At 38.7% G+C, this 19,356-nt stretch overlaps 1 protein-coding gene across 1 annotated transcript; it reads right to left on the minus strand.

Annotated features, from left to right (window-relative positions):
- Nucleotides 1-7,908: 7,908 nt before the first annotated feature.
- LOC126595483 (uncharacterized) lies at nucleotides 7,909-10,059 on the minus strand (the record flags this gene model as incomplete). The annotated part of the gene is made up of 3 exons (XM_050261762.1): nucleotides 7,909-7,950; nucleotides 9,231-9,508; nucleotides 9,714-10,059. Coding segments are annotated over 3 exons (666 nt in total), but the record flags the coding sequence as incomplete, so codon positions are not given.
- Between the last annotated feature and the right edge of the window lie 9,297 nt (nucleotides 10,060-19,356).

Here is a 19,356-nt window from a genome sequence, read left to right on the forward strand (position 1 = left end):
TAAAACCTTTGAAAACGTTATAACCCCTCGCCGTAAAACATGTATAGTTTCCAAGATATACATACTACATATAGTATGAAAATACTCACCATCAGTAATCGTATACTTTTGCATAACCAAACATATCAAACCAAGTGCTGATCGATATATGCTAGCACACAAGTCGGAGTCGCCTAATGCAACCTGTACGACTGGATTGATGCTCATCAATCTATGCTAGCACACAAGTCGGAGTTGCCTAATGCAACCTTTACAATAAGACTGGGTGTAATCATAATATACGCTCTAGTGCTACAATCACGTGAAGACTGGCGCTATTCGCGGTCACCTATGAATCGGAGTTGCCTAATGCAACCTGTACGACAGGACTGACACCTACTTGGATCCAAGGCGAGCGTGCAGTGCGAAGGTGAACATACACATGAAAAACTGGCCTTGGCCCTGGGCGAACATTAACACCGAGGTGCAGCAATAATAAGCAGACTACATAAATACAGTCATGCCACAATGATTCGACAGTTCTAATCAACATACTAACATTCATAGTCATAGATATAATTATTCATAGTTGTATATATAATTATAGCATCAAGGATTATAAGCATACCTGTGCATCCCGTAAGATGTAGCATATTCCATAATTTCTAGTCAATATAACATTCATCAAAGCCGTAACTTGGATTAAGGCATCTCGCAGGATCCGGAATAATTTCATAAATTCCATCATTTCGCTAATGCTTATAAATTTTAGTCTAATCCAGGTGTACATAAGAAATTCTTTTTCAAATGTATAAATGGAAACTATCAATCATATATATATATATATATACACATATACTATAAAAAGCAAAAGACCCTTCGCGCTACAACTCCCTAGCACGAATATTGAGGCGTCACGAACGATCGTCGCCTAGAACGAATATCAAATCACGTCTCAGAATTCTTATCAATAGAACACGTAACTTACATAAAACACATCCCCAAGGATGTTCTAGAATGATTTGAAACCAATTGACCAAAAGTCAACCGTCGGTCAAAGGTTGACAGTAGAGTCCACAACCCAACGTAACTCGATCCAGAAGATCCCCACCTTGAATTTCTGATCCGTAACTTCCAGAGATCCACATTATGCTTCTAAAACAACATACTAAAATCTTTCCACGATCCTACGGTCGGATCTCCGCCAATCACAATTCAAGTGGTGGTCATCGTTTTATTTTATGAACTTACAAATCCAATTCCGGAAGATCCATATGTTGGATTCGCAATCCGTAAGTTTCTATGGTCCTCAAATTTTACGTACTATAATGTATTAAAGTTTGGTGCCGATCCAACGGTCGGATCGTCGATTGCTATAATATTCAAGTGGTGGACCTTAGCAAAATTATACCCAAACAATGGAATTTCGTTAATCAGAAAATGGAATCGTGGCATCCAAATTAGCCTAGGAAGGTCAGGTGGGGTCTTGGCCCATGCGCTGCAACCCCGACTCGTCAAAAAATTCAACTATTTCCAAAAATTACCAAATTTCATAGAAATGAAGATCTCAATGAGTAGAGCAAGTTTTATACCTGTGGCCAAGTCCAATTTGGCCGGGAAAAGCTCCAATTTTAGCTCGCAACCGTTGGAAACCCTAGAATGGGTGAGCTTATTCCTGGGTCCAAGGGAAGTCTAATGGTGGTGGAGATCGAGGGAATTTGCTTCAAAAATTGATGAATTTCCACCAAGAACTTGATGATGCTGACGCCGTCAATTACCACAAAACGGGCGTAATCCCGTAGAATCTTTGGTGATCAATGAAGGAAGAGGGATGTGATGATGTTTACAGGTGTTAGAGTGTCCTATTTCGCCGGAAATAATGGCACAGATCGTCGAAAAAGGCTCGGGGAGGTCTAGGTCGAAGGTTGGGTCATGGTTTGGAAATGGGTCAAGGGAAAAGGGTCTTGGTTGTGTGCCTCTCCACTCCCTCATTTCCCCTCCTTGGTTGTGTGCCTCTCCACTGCCTCATTTCCCCCCCCCCCTTTCTTTTGTTTATGATTCACCAGCCTTCTCTCTCTCCTTTCCCAATTCAGCCCTCTTTTTTTTTTTTCCTCTTTCTCCTTCCTCCGGTTGGGCAGCAACCCTTCCCTCCTCCGTTCCTTCTTCTCCTTTCCCTTATTTCTCTCAATATAATCTTAAAATAATAATATAATAATTATGAGAGATATATAAAATAATAAATAGTAATTTTTACAAAAGTACTTTTCAGATTTGTAGTTCCATAAAACTCCTATCGTAATTCTGATTTCAATTATACTTGCACCCACGCATTCGTATTGTCAAGTACTACAGGGATACACTAAAAAGAATATTTCTAACGTCTCACTATATGTTGGTCAATGAAAGTCAATACCCTTGCCTCTAGGGCATTTTCGTAAATTCACATTTTAAAGTTTATAAAATCGTAGAACTAGGGACGGGTTGCCACAATCTACCCACCTTAAAAAAAAATTCGTCCCCGATATTTGAAATCATTTGTTATTAAAAAATAGTGAAAAGACAGCAGAAAACGCAAATATGTAAAGAAGATATCAAGTTAGAGTGGTTGCATAAAAGAGAATGTCATTTTATCACGATCGGAGGGCAATGATTCCTCTTTCATGCCCCCAAACTCATACTTTCCTTCTCCTTCCGCACAATACTATAATATAATATCGTTTTTATAAAAACATAGAGTCGAAAATATTTATATATGTATAATAACATTTCATCAAAATACATATATATAATAACATAAAGTTAAAATAATTGTATTAAAATTAAAACTACGCATAGAAAATTTTCACCTATGCACTTGTAGAGTCACGTACTCCTAGAATAAGCATGTAGTAACTTTGGGTCAAGCCCAAACAATAAATAAACTAACGAAAACGTCCTAATAGTCCACTGATGTGAAAATTAACTTGACAAATTAAACCCTATTGATGACAATTGTAGTAATGGTGCAAGTAGGGATCGTTCTAGACCGGGGATTAACTAGGGATGCTAATCAACAAATATAAGATTAAAAAAACACTAAACTAGACTCTATAAACTCAAAACTAACTTAAAACACTCAAAACAACAAATAACAATAAAAAAGACTCAATTCTAGACCTAACAAGTGATTTGGACGAAAATAGAACTTCAAAGACTCAAAAGACTTAAAGGAAACAAGTTTTGACTCTAAAAACAAGACTTAAAAGCAAGGGGTTTGGTTTTGACGAAATTGAATTTTTAAAACATAGACTTTGTAAACAAACTTTAAAGACTCACGAAATTGATGAAATAGAATGGTGAAAGGCTAGTTAGAGGGTTCCTTCTCCACACATGAAACATATGCATACGACTCGATTTCCAGTTACTCTTTCAACAAACCATGAATGACAATGCCCCAAATTAACTAGATTGCACCAATTAATTCTCAGATTTCCCTAGATTCATTGAATTGAATGGAATACGCATTACAACCAAATTATTCTTATCAAGGACCCTAACTATGGAATACGCATGATAGAGACACATATCAAAGATCATTAAGTTCAATGGAAATCATAAGCATTGACGAGGCATTCATAACTATGGAATACGCATGTTACTCTTGTCAAGGATTTACTTAACACAATCGTGACTAGCGACTTTTACTACTTATGAATATAAGTTAATAACGATTAGGTGAAATTCCCTTATACTCTAGCATCAAATTCATGCATGCAAACTAAGTGTCGACCCTCAATCAACATACATAAACATGTTATCAATCAAATAGATAAGTAAACCACATTCATGATTTATGAAATCATAACTGGAGGAAATCAAGTCATATAAAACACATGATCATGGCTTTGAATTCCCCTCTAACTATAAAGGAATTAGTTCCTCATGTTCGCAAATAAACAAAGACAAATAAATTTAAACATTGACATAAAGATAGAAAACACCTAGAAACGCTCCAACAATCCAAGCTCCTTGAATGGCATGCACGGCTCCAATAGTCTCCTTCCTTCTCCTTTGCAAACTCACGGCACAAGAGGGATGTTTGGGTGAATGGTGTAGTGAAAATATGGTAGAGGGTGGTGAGAATGAAAGGGTGCGGCACTACATATATATAGGCTGAATGTATGGCTAAGTTAGCATAGGAAAAGGATTTAGTAAATACAATCCCACTAGGAAATAGTTATGCACTCGTAATAGGAAATAGGACATCTAGAAGGTCAAAAACCCAAGGGAAATAGGATATAGGGTGAGGCAAAAGGTGGGTTTCTAGAAGGAAAATAGAAGGCAGATTTTTAGGCTTCTAGAAGGGTTCTAGGCGCCACCTTTGTAGGAAAGGATTAGGTCTTCTAGAAATCTGATTTTAAGCATCCTAATATAGTTAGGAACCCTCCTTCGCAGCTGAAATATAGGTAGATTAGGATTAGGATAAGATAGGATAGGATAAGGTTATGGATAATGTTTTGGATAAGGTTTCTTCACTTGAGCTGATTCTTTGGCTTTAACTTTCCTTCTTCAAGTAGGAAACCTTGTTTGAGTAGGAATCTTCAATCTTCTAGAAATCCAACTTCAACTAGGAATCATTCTTCAACTAGGAATCCATTGTTGACTAGGATTTCATCTTCAATTAGGCACTTTCCTACTTCAATTAGGAAACTTTGCATCTTCAATTCTTCAACTTTGAAACACATTCCTAGCTTCTTCAATCCTTCAAATTCGTCCATTCTTTGTGCTCCACATGCATGAGCTCCATTCTAGCTCAATTTTGCTCCAAAATGCTCCAAATTGCATCTTTTTGCTTACTTTGTCCGTAAAACCTGAAAACACATGAAAATAGCTTAAAAGAGTAACTTAACTAAGAAAACACAACATAAATGCATAAGAAGTAGCTAACTAAGGTGCATAAATATGCTCCTATCAAATTCCCCCACACTTAGCTTTTGCTAGTCCTCGAGCAAAACAAAGAAACAAAACATAACCTAAACCTTCCAACGTTCGCCTCAGGGATTTCCAATGGTACATGACACGTAAAAGATCACCACTCACATAGATCTTAGCCATCCCTACTCTTAAGCACATACTTAAGCATACTCATCACTTACTAGCTCACATTTAATCGATTAAAACAATGTTCTGAATGAAATAACATGCCTTAGAGAATCCCTCAATTCCTTACTAGATATGAACTCAACTTTCACACAGATTTTCTAACTACACACCCTACACTAGTCATATGTGAGAAGATTGATGTAAATATGAAAACTAATGCTCACATATGTTATGACAAGAAAAGCATTTTATGGAATTATGAATATATGTATATGATCTCATGAATGGAATGCTACTACTTAGATGCGAGAACCAAGGATATCATATGCTCATACCAATTCCAAACTCCACATACTGAAATACACAACAACCAAGATTAAAGTCTAAGGGATGTAATGGGGCTAAGGGTGTTGGCTAACAAAGAAAGGTTAAGGATAAACAAACGTTCTTAAAGAAATAATAAGCAAAGTAATGAAATTGACACTTAGAATTCACTTTTGCATGCAAAAATCAATTTTTAAACACAAGGGGAAGAATCATGCAACACGTGAAGGATGATTTTGTGAAAACATGTTCATTTGAATAACATCTATAGCATGCATTTAACAATTAAAAGGCGGAATCATGCTTGCATGCATTCAAAAACAAAAAATTACCCATGAAATTCAAAGCCTAGTAGATTGGTGAACCAAGACTCAACTCAAATCAAAGTGAGTTGAGAAATTATACCTTTGTAGATTCCTCTTTGCATAAGCAAAGGCTAATCACCCAAAGAGAGGGCCTTCATTCCTTGCATCTAAAATCTATGGATTTGGATGGAAGAATAGGTTTCTCCAAGTTCCCAAAATTGAGAACCTCTAAGTATCTTCACCAAGATTAGATTTAAGTAGAAATGAGTGACCTTGGAGGAATAGGATTGCTAGATACACCCTCCAAGGGGGCCAGCCTCCTAGAGAGAAAAGGAGAGACATGTTCTCTCCAATTTTCTCCAAAAGAACCCTTAATGAATTTTAGGCTATAAAGTTCTTTATATAGTCACTTCTTTAAATGACTTAAGAACCAAAAACCCTAATTCAACACACATGGCCGGCCACATAAGGGATTTGGGCTTTTGGGCCTTTGTGAATCTTTATTCATTAAATTGTCATACAACTTAAGTCAATGGGCTTGACGTTCGAAGCCCATTGGGCCTTAAGGTCCAAAACTATCCCGAGGTCTTTAACGAACTTATTCGTTTGATTAATTAACATATTAATTAATCCTTGCCATAAATAATTAAACCATTTAATTATTCTTACTCATCTCCATTGTTTCTTCAATCTCCACCTTACACGGTGTACGATCCATTAGGTTCCTTTTAGCGAGGCAGTGGGCGATTAGAACTCTTTCAAATCGATTGTGAATTGAAACTTACTTTCAATTCCCCCTTTAGTGATTACACACGTTTAGGGCTTCCACAAACCATGAGTGACACCTAGCAGCATATCATGGTTACCCAAGCTAATCAGAAGAGGTAGAGAACCTATTCAGTTTAGGATTACAAATGCAATACGGTCTTTCTCTAATACAATACTCTTGACCACATTGTTTGGTTTGATAGTTTATTTATGTCTACTATCCAATGTAATTCGTGTGCTTATATGATTACCTTGAATGTGATTTGGAACGACTTTCCTAAATCTCATTCATACTCTGGCCAGAGATTCTTAATCATATCATAGAGTATTCTCCCTCAAACGGTTTGAAGGTTAGAGATCCCTTGTTGCGCATTCACTTGCCTCCATAGCTAAGTGGCTTAACCCCAACGATGTCGTGGACACCCGCGGATGGGTTGACTTTGACATAATCAAAGATCAAGGACTTAACCACAAGACAAACGTGATGCCTCAGGTCAAAGGACTACTTTGCATTATCCCAACCATGAGTTCTCATGTGACATGAATATGAGAACTCTTCGTTGATCGTGTTCAGTGAACTCATTCTCTATTGAGCACCTACGTACTTGTCTTGATGTCACACACACCAATGACTCGAGACTAGTCACTCTCCCTGAGAGAAGACACAACACGTACTGATCTTAACGGACTGTCAATGCCCAATTGGCAATCCTATGATCAGGAACGTTTAGGATGTGTCTACGAAAGAATGGTCTCATGAATCTAACTTCTTTAGATCGCATTCTCCCAATCACATATTCCTTGGACTTATCGTTTAAGCATATAACATTTATATGAGACGGCTCAAACAATAATCTTTGCCCTTGATATTAAACTAGATTAGTTTAACATGTGAATTGTCCGTAAAGTATCATCATATGATTGGTTTTAGGGCACATTTCCAACAACACTTAGGGTCAAATTCAACTTTTTGGACCCTTTCTTCAACAACCAACACATGTGAGGTAATTCTCACTTCTTTTTCAGCTCTTTTTCATTCTTTTCACACACTTTTCTTTTTCTTTTTCTTTTTCCACAAATTGTTTTTCCTTTTTTTTTATGCCCTTTTCTTTCTTTTGGCACACAAAACACACTTTGAAAACCCTTCCCCCACACTTGTTTTTTTGCAAAAATGAAAAGGAATTCCCTCTTAGTCATGCTTCACTATTCTTTAAGAACAAGGGTGTGGAAAGTCCTAATCTAGGCTAGGTAGGGATAATGTGGTTAAGAAAATAGGCTAACGAAGGCTCAAAGGGGGTTAAACCTACAAAACATATGACAAAAGGGATAGGCTTTTTGGCTTTGGTTTTAACTAAACAACTTCATCTTATTAGTTATGCGAATCAATTTTATGCTTTGAATGAAATGGGTATGAGTTCTAATATTTGGTTCTATAATGATGAAACGCCTTCTAAGTAGCAACCAAGTAAAGAATGAAGAGATCATGCAACGACTTTAGAAAACAACAAATTCACAGATTATTAACTCTCCAAAGAATGTTTAGGCTCAAGTCTCACAGGGTTGTAGCATTAGTTTGAGTTACTTCCTTCAAGCATGTTACAAAAACTGATTTTTTTCTTTGTGATTACATGTGAATTCGTAAACAACAACGATGACCAAGCATAAACAAAAGAGCATATCAAACTTCCATCCATGTTTGTAACTTTCTTTAACCGTCATGCAATTAAAAACCAAATCCTCATCATTGTGTTGGAAGGTACTCTAAGACACAAATAAACACACAAAACAACTCTTTTTGGGTTTTTTCAAAACTTTTTCGAATTTTTTCTTGAATTTTCGTATTTCCTATTAAAGCCACATATAGACACATCAAAACATACTAAAAACACTCAGAAACAATGAAAAACAACCTTTGAAATGTTAGGTGGTAAAATCCTACGAATTTTGCAACAAAAATACTTTGTTTCCCCCCCACACTTAAACCAAACATTGTCCTCAATGTTTCAAACATAGACTCACACAAAAACAAGCAAATAACATAACTAGCAAATAAGACAAATATGGCAAAGTAAAAGCAATAAAGAGTAGGGTTTAGGAACGCAAATCTGGTTATGGTGCCAGAGCTTCCTAGGTCTTCTTTATTCGCATGGGTTGCCTCCCACGAAGCGCTTGCTTTAACGTCTTCCAGCCGGACGATGCCTCCCATCAAGCTTGAATAGGGCCCATGGCATGGAGGGATACTTCCTCCACGGCCTTCTCCTCCAAGGTTGTGAAATATGGCTTCAAACGATGTCCATTGACTTTGAATTCTTGTTGCGTCTTCAAACTTTGAATTTGAACTGCACCATGAGGAAAAACATTAGTAACAATAAAAGGACCAATCCACTTAGAACGCAACTTACCTGGAAACAACCGAAGGCGAGAATTGAAAAGTAGCACTTTCTGCCTGATAGAGAACGTCTTGCTACGAATCATCTTGTCATGGAATGCCTTCGTTTTCTCCTTGTAAATGCGAGCGTTCTCGTAAGCTTCATTCCTAACTTCCTCAAGCTCGTTCAATTGAAGCTTTCTATGAAGTCCTGCGGCATCAATGTCCATATTGAATGTTTTGATGGCCCAATGTGCTTTGTGCTCCAATTCAACCGGAAGATGGCATGGTTTCCCATAGATTAGCCGAAATGGGGACATTCCAATTGGTGTTTTGTAGGCCGTACGATACGCCCACAATGCATCATTCAAGCGCAAGCTCCAATCTTTCCGGTTCGGCCCTACGGTCTTCTCCAAAATCTGCTTGATTTCTCTATTTGAAACCTCTGCTTGCCCACTTGTTTGAGGATGATAAGGTGTTGCCACCTTATGCGTGACACTATATTTCTTGAGTAGCGCCTCAATGGTTCGATTGCAGAAATGGGAGCCCCTATCACTTATAAGTACCCGCAGCATTCCAAACCTTGCAAATATGTTAGTCTTAACAAAATCTACAACCACTTTAGAATCATTAGTACGGGTGGCTCTTGCTTCCACCCATTTCGAAACATAATCAACCGCAAGTAGAATATAAACAAAACCATGAGATGAGGTCAACATTAAAGATGGGGCTTTGCAGCATTTGGTCTTTTGGTCCTATATTTCCAGTTCGTTGACAACGATCACATGCTATGCAAAAAGTTCTAGCATCCTTAAAGATAGTAGGCCAATAAAAACCACATTCAAGTACTTTACGTGCAGTCCTTTGAGTGCCAAAGTGACCTCCATATGCATAAGTGTGACAAAAGTTTAAAATGGACTGAATTTCAAAATCATGCACACACCTACGAATGATTTGATCAGAGCAATATTTCCATAAATAAGGATCATCCCACACATAATTTCGTGCATCATACTTGAGTTTATCACGTTGGTTTTTATTTAACTCACTTGGAATGACTTTAGATGCCAAATAATTAACTAAATCTGCATACCATGGCACACTAACCTCAATGGACATCAATTGCTCATCCGGGAATGTCTCTGGGATAGCCACGACATCTTCTTCATGCACCAAACGGCTCAAGTGATCATCCACCACGTTCTCACTTCCTTTCTTGTCTTGGATTTCGATATCGAACTCTTGGAGAAGAAGCATCAATCGAATAAGCCTTGGTTTAGCCTCCTTCTTCGTGAGCAAGTACTTCAACGCTGCATGATCAGTGTAAATTATTACTTTAGTACCAAGTAAATAAGAACGAAACTTATCTAAAGCAAAAACAACAGCAAGAAGTTCTTTTTCCGTTGTGGAATAATTCAATTGAGCGTCGTTCAAGGTCCGAGAGGCATAATATATGACGTGTGGCTGTTTTTCCTTCCTTTGTTCCAAAACAGCACCTAGAGCATAATCGAACGCATCACACATAAGCTCGAAGGGAATGCTCCAATCTGGTGGGCGAATGATGGGGGCCGAAGTTAGCATCTCCTTGAGGTGTTTGAACGCCTTTTCACACTCCTCGTTGAATTCGAAGGACACATCCTTTTGGAGAAGTCGGCATAGGGGTGTGGAAATCTTTGAAAAATCCTTGATGAATCGCCTATAAAATCCTGCATGTCCAAGAAAAGAACGAACCTCTCTAACCGAAGTTGGAGAGGGTAAGTAGCGTACAAGATCTATTTTCGATTTATCAACCTCAATTCCCCTTTCAGAAACGATATGCCCTAAAACTATGCCTTGTTTTACCATAAAGTGACACTTTTCCCAATTTAAAACAAGGTTAGTTTCACCGCATCGTTTTAAGATTAATGTGAGATTTTCCAAGCAACCATCAAACGAATCGCCAAAGACACTAAAATCATCCATGAATACCTCAATAATCTTCTCAATAAAATATGAAAAGATACTTACCATGCATCTTTGGAACGTGGCCGGTGCATTGCATAAACCGAATGGCATGCGACAGTAAGCAAAAGTACCAAATGGGCACGTGAAGGTGGTCTTTTCTTGGTCGTCCGGAGCTATGACAATTTGATTATATCCCGAATAACCGTCAAGAAAACAATAAAAAGAATGACCGGCTAACCTTTCAAGCATTTGATCAATGAATGGCAATGGGAAGTGGTCCTTCCTTATGGTGTTGTTGAGCTTCCTATAGTCAATGCACACTTTCCAACCTGATTGGATACGGGTTGGCACAAGCTTATCCTAGGCATTCTTCACCACAGTGACTCCGGACTTCTTTGGGACAACTTGAACTGGTGAGACCCAACGGCTATCCGAAATTGGATAAATCACTCCACAATCGAGAAGCTTTATAATCTCCTTTTTCACAACTTCCATCATTGGAGGGTTGAGTCAGCGTTGAGCCTCTCGAGTTGGTTTAGCCCCCTCCTCTAGAAATATGCGATGCATGCATGTTGTAGGGCTAATCCCCTTAATATCGGCCAATGTCCATCCAATGGCTGTTTTGTGCTCCTTCAACACCCAAATCAACTTTTCCTCCTTTAATGCTATGAGTGATGAAGAGACAATGACGGGCAACGTCTCTTCATCTCCCAAAAATACATACTTTAAATGATCCGGCAATGGTTTAAGCTCAAGAACGGGGGCCTGAATCACAGAATGTAACAACGTATTAGTGGAAACGGGAATTGGAATTGGGTTAGAAGGCTTACCACGATGTTGTGGTAATGATTCAAAGGCAGCCACAAGCTCGGCATGTTCTTCCTTAGGTACGGCCAGATTGGGCTTCATTCCAATTCCTTGTGCAATTGTTGTTTCAAGGGGATCGTCTTCCAACATATCAAGATAATCCTGCGCCAATTGATCCAATACATCAATAGAAAAACAAGAATGATCATCTTTAGGAAATTTCATAGCTTCAGAAATGTTAAAATTAATAATCTCCCCATCAAATTCCATTGTTAACGTCCCTTTGAACACATCGATCTTGGTGCGTGCTGTTTTCATGAAGGGCCTCCCAAGTAAAATCGGCAATGGGGTGACATTTGGTGAGTCCTCCATCTCTAAAACATAGAAATCCGCTGGAAATATCAAGTTATCCACCTGCACCAAAACATCTTCCAAAACTCCTTTCGGATATGCATTAGAACGATCGGCTAATTGAATTATAACACCATCGTTTTTAAGCTCTCCTAAGTTCATAGATGCATATATTGAGTGTGGCATGACATTAATTGAAGCACCTAGATCTAACATAGCATGTTCAAACTTAGTATTGCCTATAACACATGGAATTGTAAAACTACTCGGATCTTTGCATTTAGGGGGTAATTTTCTTTGCAAAACAGCGGAAACATTCTCACTTACCTCGACAACCTCTTTGTTTGAAATTCTCCTTCTTGTTGTACATAGTTCCTTCAAAAACTTGGCGTACCTTGGTACTTGCTTAATTACGTCAAGAAGAGGTATATTGACTTGCACTTTCCGAAATGTCTCCAAAATGTCTTTCTCGTTCTCCTCCTTCTTGGATTGCCTCAACCTGCTAGGAAAAGGCACGTTTAGTGGAATAGAACTAGAAGAAGTCGGATTTGAACTTACCTTGGTCGAATTAGATGGTTTGGAAATGCAAGATGGCTACGGCAAAGGTTGTTCCATCCTTGTCGTGGGTGTGGCTTGTGTTTCCTCCTCAAACAGTAACTTTTCATCCTCTTTTTGACTTGATTTGGATGCTTGGGGTTCAGTTCCAACTTGTTTGCCACTCCTCAATGTGATTGCTTTGGCAGTTTCGAATCCCCCCTTTGGATTTGCAACGATTGAACTAGGGAGTCTTCCTTGGTCTCGAAACTGTCCTACAAACTCCACAATCTGCCCAATTTGCTTCTCCAAGTGATCCACCATTTTGTCTTGGTTTTGCATTATTTTGGTTTGATTCTCTTGCCCCTGAGACAAAGTGGTGAGTAATTTAAGAATTGTATCATTATCCAAGGACGTACCTGAATTTGTTGGGGCAGATTGTATTTGAGTTTGATTTGGTGCGAATGGCTTTTGATAAAAGCCTGGAGGTTGCTGCCTAAATCCTCCTTGTTGTTGAGGTTGCTGAGGCTCCCTCCACTTGAAGTTTGGGTGATCTCTCCAACCCGGATTGTAAGTGTTGGAGTATAGATCGTTGCGTGGCTGATTTTGACCTTGATAGCCCACGGCATTAGCACTCTCCCATCCTCCATTCTCTATTAGTTGAGGACATTGATCATTGAGGTGTCCTTGCATAGAACACACGCCACAAACACTTGGTCCTTGTAGCTTCATCCCTTCGGCCATCTAAGACATAATGGAAGTGAGGTTAGCTAATTGAGATTGAATGTCGAATGGAGAACTTACCTCATTAACTTGCTGTCGTGGGAAGTCTCTTTGCCCAAGTCCTTCGTATTGTTGTGCATTTAACGCTCAGTTGGCAATTAGTGTCTTTGCAGCCATTGGTGTTTTATCAACCAATGCACGTCCCGCTGAAGCATCGAGCATTTGTCACTCAATTGGAATAAGTCCTTCGTAAAAGTATTGAAGTAAAAGCTCTTTTTTCATTTGATGTTGAGGACATGAGGCGACAAGAGCCTTAAAACGATCATGGTATGCCGGAAAGGACTCTCCTTGGCTTTGTTGAATGCCACTAATCTTCTTCCTCAAGAGAATGACTCTCGAAGTGGGGAAGAACTTCTCTAAAAATGCCATCTTTATGCTTTCCCAAGAAGTGACCGTTCCGGGCGCTAATTCGTAAAGCCAATCTTTGGCCTTTTCCAAGAGAGAGAATGGAAAGGCCTTCATCTTCAGAATATTCTCATCAACATTGACGGGTGTCATACTGGAACAAACTACTTCGAACTCTTTAAGATGCTTGTTTGGATCTTCCATGGAAAGCCCATGGTATTTAGGAATGTGATGTAACAAGCTCGACTTTAATTCAAACTCATTGGTCTTGCCTTGGGCAGCCACGGGATATTGAATGCAAAGAGGTGTTGCATTTGCCAACCCCGAGGCCGAGAGCTCCTTAATTGTACGATTGTCCGCTGCCATGACTTCTTCTTCAAATTCTTCTTCAAATTCAGATTCGGCCTATGAACTTGAACTGGGTTCACTAGGTTCTGGATGCCTCCTCTTTCTTCTTCTCAAATCTCGTTCAAAATCGTCGTTAAAATCCAAGATATGTTCACGAACCGGATGGGTACTCCAAGTCATAAACTAGTACCTAAACAAAGAAACAAAACAAAATCAGAAAACTAGTAAAAGACACACAAAACACACGGTAAACCCAAGGGATTAGCAAGTTTGCTAATCCCCGACAACGGTGCCAAAATTTGATGTGAAAATTAACTTGACACACAAATTAAACCCTATTGATGACAATTGTAGTAATGATGCAAGTAGGGATCGTTCTAGACCGGGGATTAACTAGGGATGCTAATCAACAAATATAAGATTAAAAAAAAACACTAAACTAGACTCTATAAACTCAAAACTAACTTAAAACACTCAAAACAGCAAATAACAATAAAAAAGACTCAATTCTAGACCTAACAAGTGATTTGGACGAAAATAGAACTTCAAAGACTCAAAAGACTTAAAGGAAATAAGTTTTGACTCTAAAAACAAGACTTAAAAGCAAGGGGTTTGGTTTTGACGAAATTGAATTGTTAAAACATAAACTTTGTAAACAAACTTGAAAGACTCACGAAATTGATAAAATAGAATGGTGAAAGGCTAGTTAGAGGGTTCCTTCTCCACACATGAAACATATGCATACGACTCGATTTCCAGTTACTCTTTCAACAAACCATGAATTACAATGCCCCAAATTAACTAGATTGCACCAATTAATTCTCAGATTTCCCTAGATTCATTGAATTGAATGGAATACGCATTACGACCAAATTATTCTTATCAAGGACCCTAACTATGGAATACGCATGATAGAGACACATATCAAAGATCATTAAGTTCAATGGAAATCATAAGCATTGACGAGGCATTCATAACTAGGGAATACGCATGTTACTCTTGCCAAGGATTTACTTAACACAATCGTGACTAGCGACTTTTACTACTTATGAATATAAGTTAATAACGATTAGGTGAAATTCCCTTATACTCTAGCATCAAATTCATGCATGCAAACTAAGTGTCGACCCTCAATCAACATACATAAACATGTTATCAATCAAATAGATAAGTAAACCACATTCACGATTTATGAAATCATAACTGGAGGAAATCAAGTCATATAAAACACATGATCATGGCTTTGAATTCCCCTCTAACTATAAAGGAATTAGTTCCTCATGTTCGCAAATAAACAAAGACAAATAAATTTAAACATTGACATAAAGATAGAAAACACCTAGAAACGCTCCAACAATCCAAGCTCCTTGAATGGCATGCACGGCTCCAAGAGTCTCCTTCCTTCTCCTTTGCAAACTCACCGCACAAGAGGGATGTTTGGGTGAATGGTGTAGTGAAAATATGGTAGAGGGTGGTGAGAATGGAAGGGTGCGGCACTACATATATATAGGCTGAATGTATGGCTAAGTTAGCATAGGAAAACGATATAGTAAATACAATCCCACTAGGAAATAGTTATGCACTCGTAATAGGAAATAGGACATCTAGAAGGTCAAAAACCCAAGGGAAATAGGATATAGGGTGCGGCAAAAGGTGGGTTTCTAGAAGGAAAATAGAAGGCAGATTTTTAGGCTTCTAGAAGGGTTCTAGGCGCCACCTTTGTAGGAAAGGATTAGGTCTTCTAGAAATCTGATTTTAAGCATCCTAATATAGTTAGGAACCCTCCCTCACAGCTGAAATATAGGTAGATTAGGATTAGGATAAGGTTATGGATAATGTTTTGGATAAGGTTTCTTCACTTGAGTTGATTCTTTGGCTTTAACTTTCCTTCTTCAAGTAGGAAACCTTGTTTGAGTAGGAATCTTCAATCTTCTAGAAATCCAACTTCAACTAGGAATCATTCTTCAACTAGGAATCCATTGTTGACTAGGATTTCATCTTCAATTAGGCACTTTCCTACTTCAATTAGGAAACTTTGCATCTTCAATTCTTCAACTTTGAAACACATTCCTAGCTTCTTCAATCCTTCAAATTCGTCCATTCTTTGTGCTCCACATGCATGAGCTCCATTCTAGCTCAATTTTGCTCCAAAATGCTCCAAATTGCATCTTTTTGCTTACTTTGTCCTTAAAACCTGAAAACACATGAAAATAGCTTAAAAGAGTGACTTAACTAAGAAAACACAACATAAATGCATAAGAACTAGCTAACTAAGGCGCATAAATATGCTCCTATCATCCACTTACTTAATGAGTCCAACGAATAAGTTATCAATATTACAGTCTATAGCCCACAATATCAACAACTCACAGTTATCATGATCACCAAGCAAATAATTCATGAGGGTGCAATATTACCATCTTCCCCCTCATTGGGAAATACACACACATAGTCTGATCAAGGTCTCAATCGTGCTCACGCATTACCCTTATGGGTAACATCAACAGTAATAATAATTTTTCTATATCATAATTTCGATCATTCAAATACATGTTCGTAATAGTCATATGTCAAACATGTTCCGTGTAGCACCCCACCCCCATTTTATTTAAAAATGGTTTTTAAATTTTAATTGGTGTGCCCAAGGGGCCCACCTTCTATCTTTGTGTCCACCATTCCCATCACTCTTCCATCTCTCTCAGCCCTCTTCTTTCTCTCTCTCTCCCTCTCTCTCAACCTCACTCTTCCCTTACTCGCTCTAATTTCCCGAGCATCACCAATCACAACCACCATCTCTTCCGGCTTGGTTCAACACAAAATCACCAGAAATAGATAATGGGTTGCCTGAGGATTTCAGCAGTGGCTCTGCATGGATCATCTACGCATGGCAGAGTTTCGAACTCACTGAATCGTGAGCTTCGAGTCTTCCCCGTTAGTTCCAAGTGAAACATCTGCCTCATTTAGCATTTAATCCAAGGTTTATGAGTGATGTGGGGATAATTTCGAGCTGAGAAATTGAAGGATTTACAGAATTTAATCTCTGTTTTTGCTTTTCTAGTTTTCCGATGAACTCCGGCAAAATACTGTTGACTTCGAAATTTGCCGGGTGTGTGGGTGTGTGTTGTGCCCCGTGTGTGTAGTGCACGTGTGTGTGTGTGTGTGTGTGTGTCCATGTGAGTGTGTGTGTGTGGTTGTGTATGGATGTGTGTGTATGTGTGTGCAGGTGTGTGCATATGTGCTGTGCATGCATGTGTGTGTGTGTACTGGCATTTGTGTGTGAGTGTTGTGTGAGTTTGGGCTCAAGCCCAAACCACCCCCATTTGTTCCTAAACTATCCAAACCCAAAAACCCAATAAGTCCTAACCCTATTTAATCTAAACCTAAACCCTAATCTGGATCCAAACCCAAGACCCATTTCCATTTCCTGGAATTCTATCGTTTGGGCATAGTTTGATAAATTGTACATTTTTGTGCTTAGGTGAAGTTGCTAGTAGGGATTTCCTTAATCCTTTTCCGCACAACTCTGCTGCTATGAAGTATATGTGAGTGGACCCCTTCTAAAATTTTGCATAATTTTATAGTTTATTTGCATAAATGAAATGCATGCCTTACCAGTTTATTAATTGATTTTATGTTAAGTAGATTTATTGAAATGTTGATTATTGTCTTGTTATTTTGTAAGGAATTAATTGTTGGCCTATATTGAGCTATATTTTAATATATCGTATTTTCTATAAAAACCACGAACTGGTAAACTATCTGATGGATGACGATAGGATGCTAGAACATGTTTTAGAAACCCCTCTTTATAGTATAGACGATGGATGACTTTATACTATGAAGTGGTTATTTATGAGAGGCATAACTATTTATGCGTACCTAGTGGACACTATGCCGCCTGGGGTGAGGATCTGGTGTTGGCAGATAGGCCGGGAGAAATAATCCCTAGCTACGGGCTGAGGGACACGGAGCAGGCATTGGGCCGGGAGTTGGTAATCTCTGGCTACGGGCGCAAAGACTATGGTGTTGGCATAGGGCTAGGAGTTATAATTATTCAGTGATCTTGCTGGCAGCACACCGCGATTACGAGACGATCTGTGAGACGATTGATGTTTTGATTTCCGCGATATGTCTTTTGAGATGTTTTTGGCCTGCTAGGGTTTTCAGTAAAACTATCACTTATTATGCTAGTAGTTTTCTTTTTATAAACTATTGGGGTTAGTATCTTGATAATTGTTTTATTATTATTATTGTATTTATGAACTTGGTCCACTCACCTTTGTTTTGCGCCCCCATTTAAGACTTAGAATCGAGGCATACAATCCCGACGTCTAGGCACTTCCGCATTGGCATCTTCAAGTCCTCTCGGTGTAGGACCCACTCCTTTGTTAACTCAATTTTTGTATTATTTCTTTTAGTGTTCTAGTTAGTTGTATGCTCTGAACACGTTCCTTAAATGCACATTCTTTATTCTTTTATATTTATAAACCTTATTTATCCCTTATTTTCAGCTTTTGCACTCAATAAACGGCTTTCGTCACCCTCGAGTGTCAGCTAGCATGTGCTTATCCTAGTATTCGTGGTGTTGAAGCACAAAATCAGTGAGGACTTTAGTACAACAGAAAGTGTTAAGTTTGTGACCTTCGCTACATTGCTCCGGTCACTAGTGTGGATAAGTATGCAAATGGATAGAGACAGGGAAGCAAACACAAGATGTACGTGGTTCACCCAGATTGGCTACATCCATGGAGTAGAGGAGTTCTCATTAATTGTGAAGGGTTTACACAAGTACATAGGTTCAAGCTCTCCTTTAGTGAGTACTAGTGAATGATTTAGTACAAATGACATTTGGCGCCGTCTGTGGGAAATATTGTGAGAGAATGATCTCTATTTATAGAAGAGAGTTTCTAGTTTCATTCTGACATTGACACGTGTCGTGTTGTGATTGGCCTCTGATGTCGACACATGTCGTGTTATGATTGGCCTTTGATATTGACTTGTGTCACGTTGTGATTGCCCTCCTGGTTGGTGGGAGACTCTTGTGGGTCCTTGGCAGTATAATTTTGACCGGTGCTTAGTAGTTTCAGGGTTGGTCAAGTATGGTACAAAGTGTGGTTTGTTTAGAGCATACTTAGGATTCTCTTCTATTCTCGTAAAGTGTCGGTTTTGAGATCATTTGGATGTCAGGACTTCTAGATTTGGTGCCATTTGGCACAGTTGTGCAATTTTTTCTCTGTTTGAATTGTCACCTTCTTGTTGAAATTCAAGAATTTGTGTTGGGATTATGCCTCCACGGTGATGTGTTTGATTTGTTGGACGACTTTCAACATAGGATGATACTCTGCGGCGTGCATTTCCTAGGAATTGCGAGCGGAGTTGGCTCTACGTCAAAATCTTGGGAAACGGAAAAATCTTGGT

The sequence above is a fragment of the Malus sylvestris genome, chromosome 13 (assembly GCF_916048215.2).
Source record: "Malus sylvestris chromosome 13, drMalSylv7.2, whole genome shotgun sequence".
In the NCBI taxonomy this organism is placed as follows: domain Eukaryota; kingdom Viridiplantae; phylum Streptophyta; class Magnoliopsida; order Rosales; family Rosaceae; genus Malus; species Malus sylvestris.